General features: G+C 39.8%; 1 protein-coding gene across 1 annotated transcript in view; it reads left to right on the forward strand.

Annotated features, from left to right (window-relative positions):
- Positions 1-26,228, forward strand: part of LOC121369903 — a 53,445-nt gene that overhangs the window by 10,623 nt on the left and 16,594 nt on the right. Inside the window, exons 2-10 of the mRNA XM_041494983.1 lie at positions 9,902-10,641; positions 11,445-11,619; positions 17,761-19,127; positions 20,506-20,688; positions 22,363-22,516; positions 23,044-23,219; positions 23,855-24,197; positions 24,656-25,075; positions 25,969-26,124. Of these exons, the coding sequence (XP_041350917.1) occupies positions 9,902-10,641; positions 11,445-11,619; positions 17,761-19,127; positions 20,506-20,688; positions 22,363-22,516; positions 23,044-23,219; positions 23,855-24,197; positions 24,656-25,075; positions 25,969-26,124 (3,714 nt within the window). The remainder of the gene's footprint in view (positions 1-9,901; positions 10,642-11,444; positions 11,620-17,760; positions 19,128-20,505; positions 20,689-22,362; positions 22,517-23,043; positions 23,220-23,854; positions 24,198-24,655; positions 25,076-25,968; positions 26,125-26,228) is intronic.

The following is a 26,228-nucleotide window of genomic DNA, read 5'->3' on the forward strand; positions in this document are numbered from 1 at the left end:
TGCGCGCAAGTCGGTGCATATCAGCTGGTATTGATCCATAAAGGTAGGCAGGTAGGTAACTATTTTCATTTTTTTATTGCATGAAATTTCGAACAGTAGTGTAATTTTAAGTTAGTTGCATATAATTTTCATATTTACCAATGCAAAGTATTATATTTTTGTGTTGTTTAAAGTTTGTTTTAGTTACTTCCACTAGGTTAGATTATGCAGAAAGATATCTAGTGAATAGCTGCTCTGTTCTTACGTCTTGTTCAGATCGAATTAAAATTTATTTTAAATATTTGGTAAACCTTTGGTTTTGTAGAGTAGATATTTCGAACAAAGGTTGTACTAAACGTTTAAAAAATATATAATTTGGCCAGTAATGATTGTTATTTAATGACTGATTTTATATCAAAAACCGTATATTGTGCTGTTCTGTCAGTTGATTACTATAGTATCCTTATACAAACATTCCTTATCTTTCATTTTCTATGGGTATTCTATCAGAAATAGATTAACGCATGATCTTTTCTTTCATTTCTCGATTACTGCCAATACCACCAATCCCTCATCACCATTTATTTTAACTAATACCATCCCACACTGCCACACCATCCCTCATTGCTACCACGACCACCCCTCAATGCTACCACGACCATTCCTCAATGCTACCACGACCACCCCTCAATGCTACCACCACCATCCCTCAATGCTACCACCACCGTCCCTCAATGTTACCACCACCATCCCTCAATGCTACCACCACCATCCCTCAATGCTACCACCACCATCCCTCATTGCTACCACGACCACCCCTCAATGCTACCACGACCATTCCTCAATGCTACCACGACCACCCCTCAATGCTACCACCACCGTCCCTCAATGCTACCACGACCACCCCTCAATGCTACCACCACCGTCCCTCAATGCTACCACCACCGTCCCTCAATGCTACCACGACCACCCCTCAATGCTACCACCACCGTCCCTCAATGCTACCACGACCACCCCTCAATGCTACCACCACCATCCCTCAATGCTACCACCACCGTCCCTCAATGTTACCACCACTATCCCTCAATGCTACCACCACCATCCCTCAATGCTACCACCACCATCCCTCATTGCTACCACGACCACCCCTCAATGCTACCACGACCATTCCTCAATGCTACCACGACCACCCCTCAATGCTACCACCACCATCCCTCAATGCTACCACCACCATCCCTCATTGCTACCACCATCACCATCCCTCAATGTTACCACCACCATCCCTCAATGTTACCACCACCATCCCTCAATGCTACCACCACCATCCCTCAATGCTACCACCACCATCCCTCAATGCTACCACCACCATCCCTCAATGCTACCACCACCATCCCTCAATGCTACCACCACCATCCCTCAATGTTACCACCACCATCCCTCAATGTTACCACCACCATCCCTCAATGCTACCACCACCATCCCTCAATGCTACCACCACCATCCCTCAATGCTACCACCACCATCCCTCAATGTTACCACCACCATCCCTCAGTGCTACCACCACCATCCCTCAGTGCTACCACCACCATCCCTCAATGTTACCACCATCATCCCTCATTGCTACCACCACCATCCCTCAATGCTACCACCACCATCCCTCAATACTACCACCACCATCCCTCATTGCTACCACCACCATCCCTCAGTGCTACCACCACCATCCCTCAATGCTACCACCACCATCCCTCAATGCTACCACCACCATCCCTCAATGTTACCACCACCATCCCTCAATGCTACCACAACCATCCCTCAATACTACCACCACCATCCCTCAGTGCTACCACCATCATCCCTCAATGCTACCACAACCATCCCTCAATGTTACCACCACCATCCCTCAGTGCTACCACCATCATCCCTCAATGCTACCACGACCATCCCTCAATGTTACCACCACCATCCCTCAATGCTACCACAACCATCCCTCAATACTACCACCACCATCCCTCAGTGCTACCACCATCATCCCTCAATGCTACCACAACCATCTCTCACTGCTACCATCACCAATGGTACCATCATTCAATGCTACCACCACCATCCCTCATTGCTACCACCACCATCCCTCATTGCTACCACCATCACCATCCTTCAATGCTACCACCACCATCCCTTCATGTACCACCACCATCCCTCATTGCTACCACCACCATCCCTCATTGCTACCACCATCACCATCCTTCAATGCTACCACCACCATCCCTTCATGTACCACCACCATCCCTCATTGCTACCACCACCATCCCTCATTGCTACCACCATCACCATCCTTCAATGCTACCACCACCATCCCTTCATGTACCACCACCATCCCTCATTGCTACCACCATCACCATCCCTCATTGCTACCACCATCACCATCCCTCATTGCTACCATCACCATCCCTCATTGCTACCATCACCATCCCTCATTGCTACCATCACCATCCCTCATTGCTACCATCACCATCCCTCATTGCTACCACCACCATCCCTTCATGCTACCACCACCATCCCTCATTGCTACCACCACCACCATCCCTCATTGCTACCACCATCACCATCTCTCATTGCTACCACCATCACCATCTCTCATTGCTACCACCACCACACCTCATTGCTACCACCACCATCCCTCATTGCTACCACCACCACACCTCATTGCTACCACCACCATCTCTCATTGCTACCACCACCACACCTCATTTCTACCACCATCACCATCCCTCATTGCTACCACCACCATCCCTCATTGCTACCATCACCATCCCTTCATGCTACCATCACCATCCCTCATTGCTACCACCACCATCCCCCATTGCTACCACCACCACACCTCATTTCTACCACCATCACCATCCCTCATTGCTACCACCACCATCCCTCACTGCTACCACCATCGTCCCCCATTGCTACCACCACCATCCCTCATTGCTACCATCACCATCCCTCAATGCTACCACCACCATCCCTTCATGCTACCACCACCATCCCTCATTGCTACCATCACCATCCCTCAATGCTACCACCACCATCCCTCAATGCTACCACCACCATCCCCCAATGCTACCACCACCATCCCTCAATGCTACCACCACCATCCCTTCATGCTACCACCACCATCCCTCAATGCTACCACACCATCCCCAATGCTACCACCACCATCCCTCAATGCTACCACCACCATCCCTTCATGCTACCACCACCATCCCTCAATGCTACCACCACCATCCCCCAATGCTACCACCACCATCCCTCAATGTTACCACCACCATCCCTTCATGCTACCACCACCATCCCTCATTGCTACCACCACCATCCCCCATTGCTACCACCACCATCCCTCACTGCTACCACCATCGTCCCCCATTGCTACCACCACCATCCCTCATTGCTACCACCACCATCCCTCATTGCTACCACCGTCGTCCCCCATTGCTACCACCACCATCCTCATTGCTACCATCACCATCCCTCAATGCTACCACCACCATCCCTCAATGCTACCACCACCATCCCCCAATGCTACCACCACCATCCCTCAATGCTACCACCACCATCCCTCAATGCTACCACCACCATCCCTCAATGCTACCACCACCATCCCTTCATGCTACCACCACCATCCCTCAATGCTACCACCACCATCCCTCACTGCTACCATCACCATCCCTCAATGCTACCACCACCATCCCTCAATGCTACCACCACCATCCCCCAATGCTACCACCACCATCCCTCAATGCTACCACCACCATCCCTCAATGCTACCACCACCATCCCTCAATGCTACCACCACCATCCCTTCATGCTACCACCACCATCCCTCAATGCTACCACCACCATCCCTTCATGCTACCACCACCATCCCTCAATGCTACCACCACCATCCCCCAATGCTACCACCACCATCCCTCAATGTTACCACCACCATCCCTTCATGCTACCACCACCATCCCTCATTGCTACCACCACCATCCCCCATTGCTACCACCACCACACCTCATTTCTACCACCATCACCATCCCTCATTGCTACCACCACCATCCCCATCATTGCTACCATCACCATCCCTCATTGCTACCACCACCATCCCTCATTGCTACCATCACCATCCCTCAATGCTACCACCACCATCCTTCATGCTACCACCACCATCCCTCAATGCTACCACCACCATCCCCCAATGCTACCACCACCATCCCTCAATGTTACCACCACCATCCCTTCATGCTACCACCACCATCCCTCAATGTTACCACCACCATCCCTCAATGTTACCACCACCATCCCTCAATGCTACCACCACCATCCCCCAATGCTACCACCACCATCCCTCAATGTTACCACCACCATCCCTTCATGCTACCACCACCATCCCTCATTGCTACCACCACCATCCCCCATTGCTACCACCAACATCCCTCACTGCTACCACCATCGTCCCCCATTGCTACCACCACCATCCCTCATTGCTACCACCACCATCCCTCATTGCTACCACCATCGTCCCCCATTGCTACCACCACCATCCCTCATTGCTACCATCACCATCCCTCAATGCTACCACCACCATCCCTCAATGCTACCACCACCATCCCCCAATGCTACCACCACCATCCCTCAATGCTACCACCACCATCCCTCAATGCTACCACCACCATCCCTCAATGCTACCACCACCATCCCTTCATGCTACCACCACCATCCCTCAATGCTACCACCACCATCCCTCACTGCTACCATCACCATCCCTCAATGCTACCACCACCATCCCTCAATGCTACCACCACCATCCCCCAATGCTACCACCACCATCCCTCAATGCTACCACCACCATCCCTCAATGCTACCACCACCATCCCTCAATGCTACCACCACCATCCCTTCATGCTACCACCACCATCCCTCAATGCTACCACCACCATCCCCCAATGCTACCACCACCATCCCTCAATGTTACCACCACCATCCCTTCATGCTACCACCACCATCCCTCATTGCTACCACCACCATCCCCCATTGCTACCACCACCACACCTCATTTCTACCACCATCACCATCCCTCATTGCTACCACCACCATCCCTCATTGCTACCATCACCATCCCTCATTGCTACCACCACCATCCCTCATTGCTACCATCACCATCCCTCAATGCTACCACCACCATCCCTTCATGCTACCACCACCATCCCTCAATGCTACCACCACCATCCCCCAATGCTACCACCACCATCCCTCAATGTTACCACAACCATCCCTTCATGCTACCACCACCATCCCTCAATGTTACCACCACCATCCCTCAATGTTACCACCACCATCCCTCAATGTTACCACCACCATCCCTCAATGCTACCACCACCATCCCTCAATGTTACCACCACCATCCCTTCATGCTACCACCACCATCCCTCAATGTTACCACCACCATCCCTCAATGCTACCACCACCATCCCTCAATGCTACCACCACCATCCCTCAATGTTACCACCACCATCCCTTCATGCTACCACCACCATCCCTCAATGTTACCACTACCATCCCTCAATGTTACCACCACCATCCCTCAATGCTACCACCACCATCCCTCAATGTTACCACCACCATCCCTCAATGTTACCACCACCATCCCTCAGTGCTACCACCACCATCCCTCAATGTTACCACCACCATCCCTTCATGCTACCACCACCATCCCTCAATGCCACCACCGCCGTCATCCCTTTTAGCGCATGTATATCATTAAGTTTTAAACACGCTTCCCTGTACATATACATCAGCTATCTGGGCTTACATGACCACAATCGGTGGCCGTTATATATTGACCATGCTTAGTTAATAAAACGAAATGAGTGTATTTTAATTTAACGACACCACTAGAGTGCATAGATTAATTAATTATTGGCTGTTGGATTAAACATTTGATAATTACGAAACAGTCTTCAGAGAAACCTCTCGACATTTTTGTTTTCACTAGCTGCAAGTGATGTTTTATATACATTTTGCCACAGACAGGACAGCACATACCACGGTCTTCGATATAAAAATGAACTGAATGAAAGGACTTGGACTGAATTGGAGTAGGTAGACATACGCGGTCGCTATGTTATCCATTCATGCATATACATGCTTTGTGTGTGATAACATGCCACTTTACAAATAACGGTCGAGGTTACTTTGTGTTCTCTCCAAGGTAGCGACGAAAGCGGCTTAAAACTTGTGACCTATTACCAAGAACAAACAATAAGGCAGACATTCAGAATATATTATAATATTGACTTTCTTTTGAAAGATTGTCATGCAAATATTGCTGCATAATTAGTAAACAAATGGTTAACTGATCATGTTGTAGTACAACATTTACACGTACTTTCTCAATAAATATAAAATTAGTCAACCCGGTATCGTGTAGAGGTCTACTTTCGGTATTGTGGTTGCATACCACCATTCTTTTTAGTATTGATGACACCTTGCATTAACTTAACCGGGGTAAAATGATTAAATGCTAATATATTCTCACTTTTTTAAAGTGATCCATGAGTGCATACCATCACACTATCCAAATACCCACTGAGTTCTATCTTATGCTGCTTTAAATTTGTGAAACCAGTCTTGGATGTGCCAATCCTACTATATACACAGTAGGAAGGATGCCATCCTGTAGTGGCAGCCCTCCTACTGGCACGGTAGGGTGTGTTATACGTTAGAGTGGCAGTCCTTCTATAGACGATTAAAAAGTTTGTTTTGTTTAACGACACCACTAGAGCACATTGATTTATTAATCATCGACTATTGGATGTCAAACATTTTAGTAATTTTGACATATAGTCACCCACAACATTGGGAACTAGGAACTCTATTAACGTGCCCATATCCAATGAAGATTCAGGCACGTTCACCCCGGACTTAGCCTCTCACTTCGCCAGTGACCAATTCCGGGACAAGATTTGTTCAATCAGTATTAAGGGACTTTTATATGCACCATCCCACAGACAGGATAGCACATACCACGGCCTTTGATATACTAGTCGTGATGCACAGGCTGGGACGAGAAATAGCACAATGGACCCACCGACAGGTTATAGACAAAGTACTTGATAGTAATCACGATTTTATCAAAACATCCTTTTAGCGGTCTACAGAGATACGTTTATGAATAGATTAATGGTTTTGTCGTTCAGATATATACACGTAGTTTGAGGATACTGATACTACCCACAATTTTCAAGTGGTAAAGCATCCGCCTGGTGCGCGGTCGGTCTCGGATCGATCCCCGTCGGTGAGCCCATTGGGCTATTTCTCGTTCCAGCCAGTGCAACACGACTGGTATATCAAAGGTCGTGGTATGTGATATCCTGTCTGTGGGATGGTGTATATAAAATATTCTTGCTACTGATGGAAAAATGTATCGGGTTTTCAATCTAAAGACTATATGTCAAAATTGCCAAATGTTTGACATCCAATAGCCGGTGATTAATAAATCAATGTGCTGTAGTGGTGCTCTACGCAAAGCAAATTAATAAACTAACTCAACTTTCAAACATATTCGTGCATACCAAATTCAACACTGGAGTTGTCCTAACCAGTCTCAAAAGGATTTTAATACAAGTCTGTATTTATTATAGTCGTAAACACTGGCATAAAAAATACAACATTTGGGAATTGCTTTAGATAGGAATATCGCATTCCAATAACCACTGTTAGTGCGCACATTCAGAACTCTCGCATTACAAGGGTGCTGTTCAAACTCCACTAATTTATTACACTGCGGCATAGTCGCCAGTACTTCAAGCCAGTATAAACAGTGTCCGATTGCATGCAAATAACCGATTTAACTCTCAAGGAATTGATTTTACTACTAAGACAAGTCACTTAAGGCGCGTTCTCACCATGTTACTTCTAATAATGATCTAGCTGCATTTTGAGAGACGTGTACATTGTAACACTTTTAATTGCGTACACCGGGTTTAAAAAAAAAACATTTTAGTAGTCTTATATAATAGTTACGACACTAGTCCTATTGCATATGCAGTAACAACAACAACAACAATAATAACAACAACAACAACACACACCAATTTATAGTCTTTCCATAATGACATTAAATTGTTCCATATCGGGGTTCGCTCGCATAATGGAAACTTGGAAAGTCATGGAATTTGAGATTTAACAATCCAGGTTTGGAACAACAAAAAGACATGGTAAATGATAGTATTGCATTCAGCCTAAACAAAAATAAAGCTTGTTTTGTTTAATGACACCACTAGAGCACATTGATTTATTAATCATCGGCTACTGGATGTCAAACATTTGGTAATTTTGACATGAAGTCTTAGAGAGGAAACCCGCTGCCTTTTTTCCATTATTGGCAAGGCATCTTTTATATACAATATCCCAGACAGGATAGCACATACCACGGTCTTTGGTATACCAGTCGTGGTGCACTGGCTGGGACGAGAAATAGCCCAGTGGGCCCACCGATCGATCCCACACCAACCGCGCACCAAGCGAGCGCTTTACCACTGGGTTACGCCCCCTAAACAAAAATGAACATAGCATTTTAATACATTTTCTAATACATATGGTATATATGCTGTGCTAGTCTCAACGTAATGATATCATATAAACCAAACGCACTGTTTGTTTAACAATACGTCAACAGCAAGATTTTGTTTATCCAATGGCTCTGAAAAAACCAAACATTCCACCTTTCAGCGGCCCAAAATATTAACCACATTCCCACTGTATGTTATCTTTGATTTATAATACGCTTCTCCTTTGTGATAAAATCACATCTGTAACACAATAAGCTTGACTTTCCGTGATTTGATGTCTGACAAATTATTACGCACACAAGGTGATGTAACCTGATGCACATGATTACGTTCCGTCCTGAGAACTACCTTGCATGTGACCTTGGTTAAAGAAAACTAATTACGCGCATGAATATCTAATCCAAAGTCGACAGACTTGAATACGTTCAATGAACTTATAATTACGATCACACGAAATTAACAAAACCTCTATAAGAATCTATTCTTTTATTGTATGGTTACTGGAAACTGGAGATGGGACGATAAATGGCAATAAATAAAGATAATGTATTCGTGCATAGGTGCAATCACGATAGACCATAAACACTGAATTAACAAAACAAGTGCTGGCTAATTAATTAATTAATTAATTACTTCAGTGTGTTCACTGACACGTTAATCGCCACATGAAACTTTAATTAGCCAATGTATCATTGTTTGTAGAATCGATATATTAAGGCATTCGCCATTATGTGCACTAAGTGTTGCATGCCATTGTGTGCCTTATCTGTCGACCGAGGAACGCCAGCCATACTTGTTTTCTATCTCGAGTATGTAGTTGATTTGGAATAGTTACGCATGCCAACGTTCGTCCAAGCTTTACTCGCAGTTGATGGTAAATATAATAACATCTACTTTAATATACTTTATGAAAATGTTATTACTTTATGTGCAAGACAAATTGTAGTTTCAGGAAAAAAATACATGTTATTTCATAACATTTATCTTCTCGCTTTCAACAATGATATATAGACGTTTCATTCGGCTGAGTATTAATAACCTTAATTGCTTTTAAATACCAACAAACAGTTTTGGTGGGGAATGGGGACAGTAGATCTAATAAAGGAATACTCGTTGCTCACCCTACGTGGCTACGCCACTGATTCCACATCATATAATACTAAATGTATGTATGTATGTATGTATGTATGTATGTCTGTGTGTGTGTGTGTGTGTGTGTGTGTGTGTGCGTGCGTGCGTATGTATGTATATATTGTATCATGATCATATTATGTGGTGTATATTCCCAACAAATGCATGTATTGAACTTATTATTTCAGATACTAAAGTGAACGGTGAAGAGGATAGGAAATCCAAAACATCAGACGAACCAGTGATTGAAGAATCAGATAAAGGACAAACTCTCAACAAGGACGAAAACCGTTGCCTGACTGGACTAGAAGAAACGCCTAGTGGAGGTTCAGAATCGATTGTTACCAATGAAGAACAAGTGGGAACCGTGAATGAAACCGAAAGTACAGCCGGGGAAGTAAACGAACAGACTGGATATACAGAAGCCGAACAGAAAGACATCGTATCCGGTGAAACAGAGCTTGAAGGGCCACAAGACGGATATGTCGAATCTAATCCAGAACTTCTTGAAGCTGAAGTAGGAACTGGATCTGACACGGATGTAGCTGACGTGAGGAAAGAAGAATATTCTGAATCGGAAGGTTCCGCGACTGTAGACAACAAATCAACTGACTTTGAGGCTGAGATTGAAGTGGAAGTCTCTGGAGAGACAGTCGAACAAAGTGGAGAATGTGAAGCGAATAAGAACGAGGAAGAACCTCTGTCAGAAAGTGTGCTTCCGGGGGACCAGGGAGTTATCCTTACGGACGAGCCTCATCCCGAAGTGTCCGACGACAAAGACCGAGATTCTCCGGTCGATCAGTCAGAATTACGAAGCAGCCCGATCATGGAAACCGAGAGCCGACCCCCAGCGTCTTGTAAATTTAGATATGCCAAAACCATCCCTACAGATACGTCCAGCGTCATCTTCTACACTTCATACAATCCTGTAAGTATAGTCACGTGCTACAGTATATAATCTGTAAAATCTTACTTAAAGGGAACCTTCTGTAACAGATACTGTTTTTTTTTTGTTTTTTTTTTTCTTTTCTCCTTACAAATACAGATACTAGTAGATGTAATATAATATTTTGGCTAGGATGTACATGCACAATGAGTGACCTTTGTAATAGATAATGCTTAAGACGCAAACTACATTCACTGTTCAGTTGTTGGTTTTTTTGTTTTTTTTTATTCTAATTACAAGTCTATGCTATTTTTTATTATGACTTCCTAATTGAGCTACATTGATCTATATAATTATCTATATATATTATATATGTAATAAGCCTACACCAACCAATCTAACGTGTGTCACATTGTGCAGATTCAGACAAAGCTAATACTTGATGCTAAAATGCAAGTTATCCCCTAATTGTACTTTGAATCAAAATCTTAATATAACAATAATGAAGTCATACTTGATGTTAAAATACTAGTTATCCCCTAAGTCTACTTTGAATCAAAATCTTAATATAACAATAATGAAGTCATACTTGATGTTAAAATACTAGTTATCCCCTAAGTCTACTTTGAATCAAAATCTTAATATAACAATAATAAAGTCATACAATATTAACTACAAGGGAATCAAAATGCGAGATGTGTCAAGGTGCTATCACACCTATTAAATTAAATGCGCTGTTTTAATTTGATTTCACTGAAATTTAATGTGCTTGACTTTTGCCTTCCCCTACGTCAGTCACTCACCCCTTTCTGGCTCCATCACCAATAACCGTGCTGTTCTTTCAGAAAGAACCGATTGTTCTGACATGGTCTGATGCTGCCGCTGCCTATCTGTCGCAGGAGATGACAGTCGACTGTGGAGATTTCCATGGTAATGTGCTGATCAGTGGCAAGACTCACCCGGTGGAGGAGTTTTCAGTGCGGTCCTACACCTTTGAGATTGATTTGTATTTATCTGATGGTAAGTCACAAATAGTTACTACTAGTAGCTGCATATATATTTTTTTTATCATACTGTGTGTTATATTTGGTGTGTGTACGGGCGTGTGTATGTTTATTTACGTGTTATATTTGGGATATCTTTTCTGTGCGGTATTCCGTCGGTGGGCCCATTGTGTTAGTTCTCGTTCCAGCCAGTGCAACACGACTGATATATCAAAGGCCGTGGTATGCGCTATCCTGTCTGTGTGATGGTACATATGGAGTATCCCTTGCTACTAATGGAAAAAATGTAGCGTGTTTCCTCTCTAGGACTGTGTCAAAATGACCAAATGTTTAACATGCAATAGGCGATGATTAATAAATCAATATGCTCTAGTGGTGTCATATTTTTATATTTAGTACATAGCCTATGTGTTACATTAGTATTAAGTACATATGCTTTTTTAATATATATTGTTTAAGTATATGTTATATTTAGTGCATGTCATATTTAGTTATTTTGTTATATACGTATGTATATTTAGTACGTTATATTTAACAAATGGTATATCTAATACATGCAATATTTAAATCATATAATTATTTTATATTTAATACGTTATATTTAATACGTTATATTTAGTAACCGGCCTCGGTGGCGTCGTGGTAGGCCATCGGTCTACAGGCTGGTAGGTACTGGGTTCGGATCCCAGTCGAGGCATGGGATTTTTAATCCAGATACCGACTCCAAACCCTGAGTGAGTGCTCCGCAAGGCTCAATGGGTAGATGTAAACCACTTGCACCGACCAGTGATCCATAACTGGTTCAACAAAGACCATGGTTTGTGCTATCCTGCCTGTGGGAAGCGCAAATAAAAGATCCCTTGCTGCTAATCGGAAGAGTAGCCCATGTAGTGGCGACAGCGGGTTTCCTCTCAAAATCTGTGTGGTCCTTAACCATATGTTTGACGCCATATAACCGTAAATAAAATGTGCTGAGTGCGTCGTTAAATAAAACATTTCTTTCTTTCTTTCTTTATATTTAGTATGCTTGCTCTTTTTCTGTTCGATGCTTATGGCATCATAACACGCAAAAGACAAGCTTTACGCATTTAACATTAAATATTTACGTGTTCAGAATATTGAGATATTTATTTCCTATAGTACTAAAACATTGCTACACGTTTTTTTACCATGTTTATCCAATGAAAATACTAAAATTACATATTGCTTACAACCTTTTTGTTAAATTATCATTTACTTGGAATGTTGTTGGGTAGTAGGCCTACGTGTTAAAAAACAAATTTGCTTCCTTTTTTTTGTTCCTTTTTAGTTTTGGTATTTAAATGAATTCTGCATGCATATTTGTCATACAGGTTTAGCAAGATGTAGTAAGTATTCTGCAGACTAAAATGACGTGTTGCGTAGGTCTACAGCAATAGCATGCAGAATAACCAATTTGCAGTATATCTGAAAACAGACTTTACTTTCCACTCTAGATCTGACCAAAGCCAACGTTATTTAGTTCAACCACCGTCCACTGAAGGCTGGTAGGTATTGGGTTCGCATCCCGGTACCGGCTACCACCCAGAGCGAGTTTAATGACTCAATGGTTAGGTGTAAGGCCACTAGACCTCTCTCTCTCTCTCTCTCTCTCTCTCTCTCTCTCTCTCTCTCTCTCTCTCTCTCTCTCTCTCTCTCTCTCTCTCTCTCTCTCTCTAACTCTAACTCTAACTCTAACTCTAACTCTCTCTAACTACAAATTACAGACCATGTCCCGGACAGCCCAAATAGAGTGCTGAGCCAGTCGGAACATTCTGGATTAAACCAGCCAGCGACTTAACGCATTCGGTATATATGACCTAACGCAATTTTGACGTTGGTTGTTGTCAGATCTATTATATGTGATCAAGGAAAAGTGACAGTCAGATCTGGTTTGAATCTGATTGGTAGATAATCAACAACAACAAAACAAGTATATATGCGACATAGATTTTTTTCATTAATATATACACGTACATTGTATCTATGACGGACAGAAGCTAAAAAAACTAAAGCCAATGATGTTGGGCAAAATACAACCCATGTCTAAATTAACCGCACTGTTCATATCGCTGAGCTTAAATGGCATCAATATTTGTTTTCTAAAGTATTAGTTAGAGTACAAGAACGCTGTCCTAATCATTAAACTGAGGACAGGAACAAACAGATGCACATAGGCTAATAAAAACGCATGTGACCATGGAAATTTGACTTGAAGGAAGATCGCTGACCTAAAGTGCAATATACATTGTAGAACAAAACCATCTCACTTGTTCCAGTGAGTTATGTTCCGTTCTAAATAATGCTCCACGACTGGTATATCATAAGGTTGGGCATGTGGTTTGTGGCCAATGTATATAAAACTACCCATTCTACTAATTATAAAAAGCGTGTGTATGTCGGGCGCTGCAAGTTACGAACAACATGATCTGAATTGTGTCCATGACAGCGTGCTCGAAAGTTTAACACGGAATATAACATATGTTATATCATACTAAACCATGCTACATGTACAGTATTGTTCATTTTTTTATTGTTCACTGCAAAGAAGTGTATGTGATCAGGGTACGAAGGTAGAATAATATACTGTTATATATACTTTTTTGTTGTCGTTGAGTATATATCTTAATCCCCATATATTTTGGTTTTGAATTATTATTATATACCCATTATACGCTATATTCAACCTATGTTAGCCCTAGTTTCATAATTAACTAAACTATTAGTAAACCGAGAAAAGACGTAGGGACTATTTTTATTCCTAAAATCTATGTGAGAACTTTTGTTTTAATGCAGATTGTTTCCCCGAAAGAAGATTCCAGTGCAGTATGTTATCCCACACAGTATTACCTTGCACATTCTAGCATTCACTTAACTATTAGGCCTACACACACTATAACAATATAACTTTGCATAAATCACGTTTAACACGCGATAGACAAAACGAGTACCAGAAGGTATATAATTCACTTTTAGAAACTGCGTACAGATAATGAATGTTCAAGCTACAGGGCCGTAGCTAGAATTTTGTTGTATGTGTGTGTGTGTGTGTGTGTGTGTGTGTGTGTGTGTGTGTATGCCATGGGCGTCGATCGGTGGGGGACAGGGGGGACGCGTCCCCCTCACTTTTCAACGCCAGGGGACAATCTTTTTCGTTTAGCAAAAGCAACAACAACAACACCACCACCACCAACAACAACAACAAAAAACAACAACAAAATTAAGTTTAACCACTAATGTATACACACACACACACACACAATGTGTACACACACACAATATGTACACACACAGTGCACACACACACACACACTAACACGCACCCCTCCCCCCCACCCCCCCCCCCCCCACACTTTTAAAGCCGGATTGACGCCCATGGTGTATGCATGTGGGGGAAATGAATTCTTAGAACGAACGAGCATGGAAGGCGCAAGACACTATGGGGTCCGGGGGCATGCCCTCGGAACATTTTAAAATCTAGAGGCTCTGAAGTACCATTTTGCAGCCAATTCAGGGAGATTACATACTTAACACGTCAATATCAATAAGCAGTAAAAAAAAAAAAAAATGGGGGGAGCAACTGTCCCCTTCCCCCCCCCCCCCCCCCCCCCCCCCCCCCCCCCCCCCCCCCCCCCCCCCCCCTACCCCGCTAGCTACGGCCCTGGGACCTAATTCACAAAGGCCTCTTAGACAACACAGCATCATCTCTGCAAGTCTTGTAACACTGCACTGCGAGATCGCAAAATTACGAGAGTTTAATGAATTAGGCCCCAGATCTATCATAAGACTAGTAATAAAACTTTTAAAAAAGAAAGAAAAAAAAAAGTGATAATTTACGTATCATGCTTATTATGTATATTACATGCATATATATTATTTTATCGTTCATGCATGCCTCCATTGTGGGGTATTTAGCCTAGTTATTGCATGCTTAGAATATGGTAGCAGTGCACCAATATCTGGTTTTGTTTCCCCACCATGCCAATGTAACCATGCAGGTTCTTTTAATATTTCAGTGTTGGCATTATTATTTATGTACATATATGATATTTAGGAACATACACAAACTTAGCGAGATTATATTAGAATAAATAAATAAATGAATGAATGAATGAATGAATGAATGAATGAATGAATGAATGAATGAATGAATGAATGAATGGATGAATGGTAATGACTATATATGCCTAAATGTATGAATAAGAGAAGGCATGAAAGAAAAGAATGAATGAAATAATGAATGAATGAAGAGTCAAGAAAAATGTACGCTAATTGGCCAATTTAGTTAAGGATCAGACTGTCGGCGAAGTTTCTATACAGTACTCATGTTTGAACTTGCCTACAACGAAATCATAAGTTATCCGTTCACGCGAGATTATTTTCACACCAATCATGCACTGCTGGGAATATGTCTCCATATGTAGGCTTACGTTTGATTCACACAGTTATATCAAATATATGTTTGTTTATTAATTTAAATATTTAATTTTAATATTAACTTATTTGCACCAGGTCTAAAATACTAGTAAATCTAGATGTTTTTCACCGAAATTATTCCGTGACACTCATCCGGTGCTGAATTCAACTGGTTTTCCATTTCACGTTTTACATAACTTACATCTGGAAAATGTGTTGTGACCACGGACGACCACTGTAAACACATCCCTCGTTTTTTCCTCCAACCGACTCATACGGTGATGCATTTATAGTAATAACACTTCCCGTCTGTAGTTAGACAAAAAGGTAAAGAGGTTTTAAAATTGTATATAAATTTATATACATGTTTGTTGTTGTCTTTAGAAATTGGTGATGATATACTATTTTACCGTTGTAACCTAATTTCGATATAATAAATAATACATGACTGAAAATACATCTGAGAGAGTTTGAAATTAATATTTTAAATACCACTTGTCTTGTCGTAAAGTATAGTGGTAAAGTTCTGCATTGTAAAAACTAAATACAACCAAAACTAAATACAAACGGAAGAAACAAATCCTAACACCATCCTAGTTTTGACTTTAATAATATCATATCTTTCCATAATTTCACTTTATTTTTTTTACATTTGTGATTTCTTTTTTAATTTCAAGTGTTGGTTGGTATGTTTTTATTTTCTTAACTGTTGAGAAAATTTGAGTTTTAATTTTAAAGCATTAATGTAATAAATTGTACCATCTGTGAAATGTAACATACAAAAAAATTACCATCAGATTAAATATGTTGTACAGTATTTATTGTGTACAAAGCCAAAATTCTGGTGCCACAATGTCCTATCATCTGCAATTAATATAATTGTTTGTAAATCCCCAATTAAGTTAAATCTTTAACAAAATATTTGTGAATACTGACTATTTTCCATTTGTCTGTGGGAAGCTATTAATGTACCTATCTCCAATTAACTTTGCCAGTGACTGAATAAAATGTAAGAGGCACATTTGTCCATCATGATCGATGAAATACTTGTTTTGTTAAGTGCCATTCATGAGTTGAAATTTGATTGATTGCCAATTTTTTTAAAGAAGGCCTTGTTTGCTGTTATCAGTATTAAGAATATTTTGTCACTGGGTCTTCACAGACGATGCATTTATTTAATTCAGTTGATTATATAATATGTAGGACTTTAGTGTGGGTCAACTTAAGGTTTACTTTGGCAAATGAAATAAATCTGCCTGTTGATATCGAGGTTTGAATAATGAATTGAACAAAATGATATATAGCTTCTTGGCTACAGGTATTTATCTAGCTCTTGTGCTTATGTGTGCATCTGTTGCTTAAATTCAAGAATGCAGGTAAAACTTACAAAGAATTTGCTTCTTGAACTGAGTTGATGTTATTTAGTTTTAGAATTACTACAACTGAATATTATGATTTTTGCCTGTTCAGAAAGATTCCATGTATCAGGCAATACATTACGGTAGATGTAAAGCAATATTATATAAATATAAGTAACCAGCATCTATTGTTGCATTTTCTTGATTTTCTTTAACACTGAATAAATTATTCTTTAAACATTTTCATTATAGCTCCGGATGAATTTCAAACAACTTCTAAAAGGGATAAAGAAAACCCTTTAAATTTAAGCCCAGTATTAGTAAAGTGTCTGACTTTAAAAATTGATGTTGTGTTTTGTTGACAGATGTTATTGAGGATGAAGTAGGAGCTAATGAAACACAAGCTCAGGAAGAAGAATTCCAAAGAAGTCTCCAACCTCAAGGTGTTGATACGTTCCGAGACATAAATTCAGATCTTGCTGCCTTGGGCAAGATGGACAGCACCAGTTCGAATAGTATCCACTTGTCATCAAAGTATGAAGACCTTGTGAGGCAGCAGCTATCACATAAGGAGAGTTTGAGCACTAGTCTGGAAAATGAGTTAGACTCCATTCATCATTCAGCAAGTAGTTCCAAGAGGCAGACACCCATTGGCGATATCGTACAAGAACATGAGTCCATTCCCAGACCTGATCATTCATCGCACAGTTCTGCCAGACACACACCACAACGTGATGTGGTTGAAACATTTGAGGCCAGAGAGACACTGTTAGACTCATCACCAGTCAGATCATTACACAGTTCCACCCGGACAACTCCACAGCCAGAAGTGGTAGAAGATGTTCATAAATTTTCTTACCTTCAGACATCATCGAGGCCAGTCAGCGAGCATTCTGGAAGTTTCCACGGCTCCAACCGAGTTTCTCCTTACATAGATACAACGAAAGAGTTTGAAAACCAAAGATTTATTGAAGGACAAGATCAGAGATCACTGGACAGTTTACAGAGACAGAGTCCAGCAGATGAAAGAAGATCTATGTCTTCTCACAGCTCGGCTAGACAGACACCCGAAAGACAAATTAATGATATAGTCGGTAGAACATCTCAAATGTCGCGCCACACTCCAGAAGCTATAGCTGATGTTATGGAGACTGAAAGAAACATCAGTCCACACAGATCACCACACAGTTCCTTAAGAACCACACCAAAGAAAGAGCTTTCGAGAGAGGATCTCGTGTCCCCAGCTCATTCTCAGAGGCAGAGTCCTGCAAGGGAGGTCATTTCGGATGTATTGAGAAGTACTGGAAGTCAGGAGAGGTTGTACGAACCTCACGATGGCTCCAGAACAGGATCCAGACCCTCCAGTTCCAACAGCAGCAGACTCAGTGCTTCCAGTCACCAGCAGAGCATGACCAGTGAGCAGGAGCTGTCGCAATATCTGGACGAGCCTGGTAATCGTGGTGGAGAGATGTCGCGAAGAGCGGCATCATTGACTGGCCTGAACAAGGTGGAGCCTCTTCTTCCTCCCCTAGGATCACTAGGTACAAGCAGTGTGCCACCTCTGACTGGGAAGAGGATCACGACTCCAGACAATCATATCAGAGTACCTGCCAGCGGTTCCCCTGCCGTACGCAGTCCTCTTGTTACAGGCAGGGCATCTACTTTGTCAAACGACTCTCGTGTGAGCAACAGGACGATAACGCCAGTGACAGCAGAAAGTGGGACAAGGGAGGTGAGTTACACACACATGTACACACCCATTTTTATTTTAAAATGAATAATCAGGCAAAGTAGTAATTTTAAATAGACAGCATGTACAAAATATTTACGAAATGCAATGGAATATTTATGTTGCAGAGCAATCTAATAAAAATTAGCTCCACTATTACATGTGGATCTAACAGCAGCCAGTTGGAGCTCATGTCCACCAATCAAAACCTTACTTGCAGAATCATGCCAGTGATTTCAAAATAATTTGAAAACATTCCGAATTATCCTGAGGGTATACGACATGTTTCGTGTGAATTACGAATGCCTTAAAACATGTTTTATTTTATAAAATAAATAATTTGTAATGTAAAACTGAAGACTGATTTAGTTTTTAGTTTTTTTAATAAATAAATAATTTGTAATGTAAAATTGAAGACTGATAACCCATCCCGTACGTATTGGTATGGTTCGCTGTACTGCGGCCACTAAAATAGACTCGCCCGATATTTTTAGAATTTATATGCTCCCAAATAACGTTATAAAAGGCGAAGTGTGATTGGTCAATATTTAAATTATTATTTACAGACGAAATGTTACTTGGACATTGAATTGTTAGCAGTGTTGTTAGCAATCTGATTAAAATTAGTTCTACTGGTCTAAATAAGGCATTCATAAATCACATGAAACATGTCGTATATATACCATCAGGATAATTCGGAATGTTTTCAAATTATTTTCAAATCACTGGCATGATTCTGCAAGTAAGGTTTTGATTGGTGGACATGAGCTCCAACTGGCTGCTGTTGGATCCACATGTAATAGTGGAGCTAATTTTAATTAGATTGGTTGCAGAGTTGGCAATAATAGATGACAGTTCAGAATATATATTCAAGGAGAATTTAAACATGGAACTGAATTGCCCTCATTTAAGTTTTAATGCAAAGAAATTATTTAATGAAATAATTAATTGATTTAGGTTACAGTCATATTTTCTTTTTTAAGTTAATCTGTTTGAAGACACCACTTCATGCTTACTATTGCCTGATACATGTATAATGAAGACAGCACTTACTAAACATTTAATAAAAAGCATAGTTTCTTTTTAAGGTAATCTACATTTTTGTTATTGCAGTACGGTATTTAACTTGTGCATTTTCATGGTCTGTCAATGCAATATTCCAGTTAAGATTTGATGTTTGAAGACCAGAGGTTGAAATGCTATGTAGAAGTGTAGAGGCCAATTGGATACCAAGATGTTTTAAATTAGGAACCACTTAATAGGTACCGTAGGTGCATAACACTAAATTAGTTATAGTCACCTATTCAGTGATGTGGATTAGTGACCAGGTGACTGATTATTTCAACCCTTGTAAAACTGACTTGATGTTTATTGTGTGCAGGAATCAAGGAGGCTGCAGGATCTGGAAGACAGTATAGTGACGCTGAGAAAACTCTTGAGCAGTCGGGAAGCTGAGGTGTTTCAACTGACTGACCAAATGCGAGACTTGCGTGACATCAATCGGTCTCTCGGTCAGGAACTTGAGCACTCCAAGAAACTGGCTGGATCATTTGATAACAGAGAGGTATACACACTGACTACTTTTCAGTCATTCTGCATGTGTGTTTACTGGGATATAGATTTAACTCATTCGGTAGAGCACTCGCCATTGGGCAGGCTTGGGTCATAAGATCGAACCTTCTTGGCAGATGCATTGGGCTTTTTTCCATCCCAGCCAGTGGTAAAAAGTTTATTATTGACGGTATTTTTTCCTCTTTTTTTTCTCATGTGTATAGTATATTAAATCGTGCATGCTTGTCTTCATATATTTATTTCCAGCTTTTTAACCTAATCTAATACCATAGCGAGCATTTTTGCTTACCGTATATTGCAGTGTATATCCGACCTCTTAGTTTGACCCTAAATATCAAGTACAAAATCATCGGCCTCGTGTATAAGCCGAAGTCATCTTTTGTCCAGTTGTATATTGTATTGGTTTCAATAATACTGTCAACAAATAGACTTGTGCTTTTCTTTTTCACTGTATTTTTTTCCCCTTTAATTATTACACACGGTAATCGTCATCGCAATGCTAACGTCTTCCATGCCATGCAAAAATAATTTAGCACCGATAAATCATAACAGGAAAATAAACAATTCAAGCTGTAACAACATATCATTGCACATAAGTAATTAAATTATTCACTGGACAGCAAATAATAAACTCATTAAGGCATGTTTAATCCCTGTTTTCCCCTCCACACAGAAAAACGATTCTGTAGTCCATGGCTGTTGTTTACACAAAATTGTGTAATCCAATCAAATAAGAGCTTACAAAATGGTATCAAATCAAATCAAATCAGATCATTTATTTATATATGAATCATATAAACATGGCATGGTATACATTGGACAACATACATAATTAGAATATAAAATGGTAAGATCAGACACATAGTAATAATAATGATGACAATGATTATATACGTGTAATAGTTATACATATACATGTAAATGTGTGCAGTGTCACTGAGTGTGTATACATGTTTATTCAAGTTGGTGTTGTAGTAGAGGGTCTGGTAAGTTCATTTTGCCTATGGTTGAACATTTCATAACAGAATTGCCCAACAGTTGGAGTTACTTGTTCTGGGCTGTCAAGAAGGAAAACACATTTTTCCAATTCAGACAGAAATGTGAACTCAGAACATATTTGACCGACTTTATATAGACAGAGGTGTCAAACAAATATGGTGGAACACGTTTTTACCATTGAAATGACAATAAAACAAGTAATTTTTATTATTATTCATCAAACTATTAATGCATTCAAGAACAAAAAACAACATAATATTGCATGACGGGGTGTATTATTTATATTGTGCACAAATTATTGTTACATAAGCTGTGAAAGGCTCTAAGGGTCTGATCAAAATTTGTAAGTCGGGGTCGGGAGTGTTTTCGATCGGAATTTTATGAACCAATTTGTTGCCTCCTGTGTATAAGCCGATTCTCTTCTTTTGGAAAGTATTTCTAGACTTCAAAAGTCGGCTAATACACGGCAATATACGGTATACTAATTTACAATAAAATTATTTAGGTGATATACTGTTTACAGTAATTACAGTGAAGTGTTAAAGGACAGACCCTCCAAAATCGAATACACCTTAAAACCAGACTATTTTCTTGGTCAGTGAATGTCGAGTTTAGAGGGTATTTTCCCTGTTTGATAATTTACAAGAAGGCTAATAATTCATTGCAGCTTGAGAAAGAAGTTGCTCAGCTTCAAACAGAAAAGGAGATCCTTGCCAAGGAAGTTGTCAAACTACAGGAAAAACTGAAGCTGAAGACTGGTGAGACTGCTGGTCTGGACAACTACAGTCCACACAACCCAGTAGTCTTGCAGAGAAAGATAGGTGAGCCTGTTTATCTTACTGTTGTGATTTCATCTTGTTGCTTTGCTTTTTAATGTAGTCAAATAAATGTAGTTCTTTTCGTACATTAAGCTGACTGCTCACTTAAGTCCATTTTCCCACACTCCACCACTACAGTGATTTGATCCGAACATTCCAACAGTGAGTCGGATGGCTATGTAGCAACCTCTCATGTTGCTCCAAATGTTTAATGTCATCTCTGGTATACATGGTACATAAATATGTGTGTATAGTTTATGTTTTATGCTTAAAAGATCTAAATTTCTATTTTAGGCCTAGCTGAGTGAAAATTATGTTAATTAAAATCAAAATCAAGCATCTTAAAGAGTTTTATCAGTAAAAACAAAGAATCACTTATGAAATAAAAAGCTAATTTCTTAATTTGTTTTATACATTTGGCAATTAATACAACATTGGTCAAAGTGTGGGAGTGGGAGTTAATATATATAACACTGTATTTCAAAGATATTTTAATCATATGTAAATTTTAAAATGTTATTTTTTGACAGCTGATCTGGAAGGACATATTCAAGATATGCAAGAGGTGAATGAAACGGCCGTCGCAAAACTAACCAAGGCTGAAAGACAGGTGCGCGAACTGATGGCAGAAAATGAAAACTTGCGAAGCTCGCGGTCCCTAGCACTTCAGGATTTGGAGGATGACAATAGAAGACTCAAAGTGAAGGTATTTAAATATTCACTTAGTGCTATATTGTAGATGTAATCTGTTTGATGCCTGTTTTCAGTTATATTCTATTAGCTTTTCTAATGAATTTGTATTGTCAAAATACGCACAGTACCAAATTTACCAGGTTATTTCAGAATGACACAGATGCTGAAGAGATATTTATACATTTATATAATCATAATTTAGCATTTAAAATCAATAATAAATATACATTTGAAGTCAAGATACGGTCAAATGAAGTTTCATGGTAGCCATCTTCGATTTATGCAAAAAAGTTGTTTTCGCTTTTATATATTTTTCTAGACTTTCTGATACAAATCCACCGAGAAACCTTTTGTTGCAAATTTGGGTTTGGCTACTTTTGAGCTTAAATTGGCTGCACTAACATATTATATTATTCCTAGTTTTATTTTGTCTAGCTTTTATGAGACTTGGTGATCACTGTCTTTGACATCACTGGATCAGTATTTGCATTTTTTCTTAGATTAACATACAATTACCATTCAGTTAATGGTTTTATGAGCATTATTTTATAACTTGTTAAATGGCATATGAAACATTTGGAGCCTTGGTGCTCTTGTTTTATATGTACAATGCAAAATTGTAACTAATATTTCTCTGTTGTTGCTTAGATACAAGAGCTGAAGGGAGGAGAAGCAGATTTCAGATCCCAGAGTGAGATACAGCAACTAAAAGACGATTTTCATTTAACCCGTGATCGTAATTATGGCTTGAATGAGGAAAACAGCCATTGGAAACAAGAAGTAGGTGATATAAGACATGGATTGCAGAGCCTGGACAGACAGGTTCATACATCGTACCCTGCAAGATCGAGTCTTGAGAGAGATCGACAGTTGACTCACTCTGAGATCAGACAGAGTACAGGTCGGGAGCTCGGACATTCTTCCGATATCAGAAGCAGTGCTGTTAGAGACCGACATCTATTGCAAGACAGTGACATAGGATATGGAAGGGGTGAGTATTAGGGCAAAATGTTGTTGTGATATTAATGTATTTGATCTTTATAATTCATCAAATTTTAAGATACAGTCATCGCCACTTATTTGCACATTGGTTTATAGCATAATTCGGTTAATCGACTAGTTTCACCCAACACGGTATATATCATCATCAGATTTTAGTGCTTATTATGGAAATGATATACTGAAAACAAATACCTGACTTGTTGTTTTTCTTTAGTTAGGATTCCTTTATATGTATCCTTGTTATAAAATGGTCTTAGGTTGAAGTTGTTTCATTGTATAGTAAAGGAGAAACCAGACAATTAATTTACCTTTTTTTATAGGAATTATGAGGTAAGAGGTGGCTGTTTAATATAGGTCATTATTAGAACATGTTTGACTAGTTTCTGGCTGACTTGTGAAAGTTCATAGAAACAACTTACTGATTTCTTTTTTCTTTTTTACTTTTAGATGAATTTTACCAGAAAAATCCTCCAATGAGACACACACCTGAGAGGTTTGCTCTTACCAAAGAGAACATTTCCTCCTTGGAGCAGAGTTATGGCTCAGATCGAGGAAGAGACAAAAGCTACAGACAGGACGGGTCATACTTGGACAAGTACAGAATTCACGGGTCAAGTCATGAACGAACAAAATCAGAACAACCCAGTAGTGGGTATCTGCATTCAAGTCGTCCTTTACCGGATGGTGAGGTGTCAGAGAAAATAGTTCAGGATGGACTAAAACCAAGCAGAAGACCATATGAAAGACTTGTTAATGACCCTTCTGGTCAGCGAAAGGAGGACTTTTCACGGGGTAGTAAAATTGATCAAGATAGGAGGGACTATTCAGTGAGGCCAACTTTGAGAAGTGCACCTTTTAATTCTAGAGGTAAGCTAAAAACGTGCTGTTGGTTATTAAAACAAAGTGATGTGCATTCAATTTTTTTAGCAAGATCAGTAGTGACTGCTAAATTTCTGATTAAATACAGAAAAACTTACTATAGTATTCACCTGTATTAAACAGCCACTTGTGTAAAAAGGCCACATTTTAATACTTCCAAATCATCTGATATAATATTTATTAACTGACCTGTGTTAAGCAGCATACATGTATGTCTTAAAAGGCCACATTTTGATACTCCCAAATCATCAAAAAAGTAAAAACTGATTTAAAAGGCTATTTTTTATACTCCCTTTGGTGGCTGCTTAAAACAATATGTCCTTTTAATTGTGTATATATAATTAAGGAAATGGAAGATTTTTCTTCTAACGTAAAATATATATTCAGTTTGATATATGTGGCCTTAAAAATAACGTAAGGTCACTTTTGGAAAAAAGTGGTTTGCTGTAACTCCCAATTTTTTAAACAAAAGGAATGAATATTAGAAACAAAAGTGATCCTAGATTCAAATTTAAAAGAATACTGAAAACTGACATAGCTTGGTTAATGTTTCTACTCCTTATAGTTAATACATTATTTAAAAAAATGTATTTAACTGGTATAGGTAAGTGAAACTGAGTATTGTATTTTGTGATTATTATTTGTTGCAGATTTAATTAAAATATTTTTTTGTTTTTAACTTAACCTGACCTCAAACCATTGGCATTTTCCCACTGTAACAATAGACTGGTGTGAACATCCCAATAGCCAATGGGATGGCTTACAATCTTCCAATTACTCTTCTGCTTCCTGTTCTAATCCAGTTCCAAGTTTTCTACAAGTTTGCTAAATCTTAACAATTTTAATGTAATACATTGAATATTAATATGTTTTTGTTTTAGATATCTACCGTTCTGTCCGAGAAAGAAGTCACAGTGAAAGTCAGAATGAGACGAGGAGACTAAACACACCACATGGAGATGACATTATGTCGGCAGCCATTGGTAGAGAAACTTATCCATATCAATCTTCATATTATTACCGCTCAAAACAGGACGGTATGTTTCTATGCAATACAACTGTAGTGTAAATATGCAGTTAAAAAAAACAACCCCAAATCTCCATATTGGCATATGCTGCCTTCTTGAGTATACTATCGATC

The sequence above is a fragment of the Gigantopelta aegis genome, chromosome 4 (assembly GCF_016097555.1).
Source record: "Gigantopelta aegis isolate Gae_Host chromosome 4, Gae_host_genome, whole genome shotgun sequence".
Taxonomy (NCBI): Eukaryota; Metazoa; Mollusca; class Gastropoda; order Neomphalida; family Peltospiridae; genus Gigantopelta; species Gigantopelta aegis.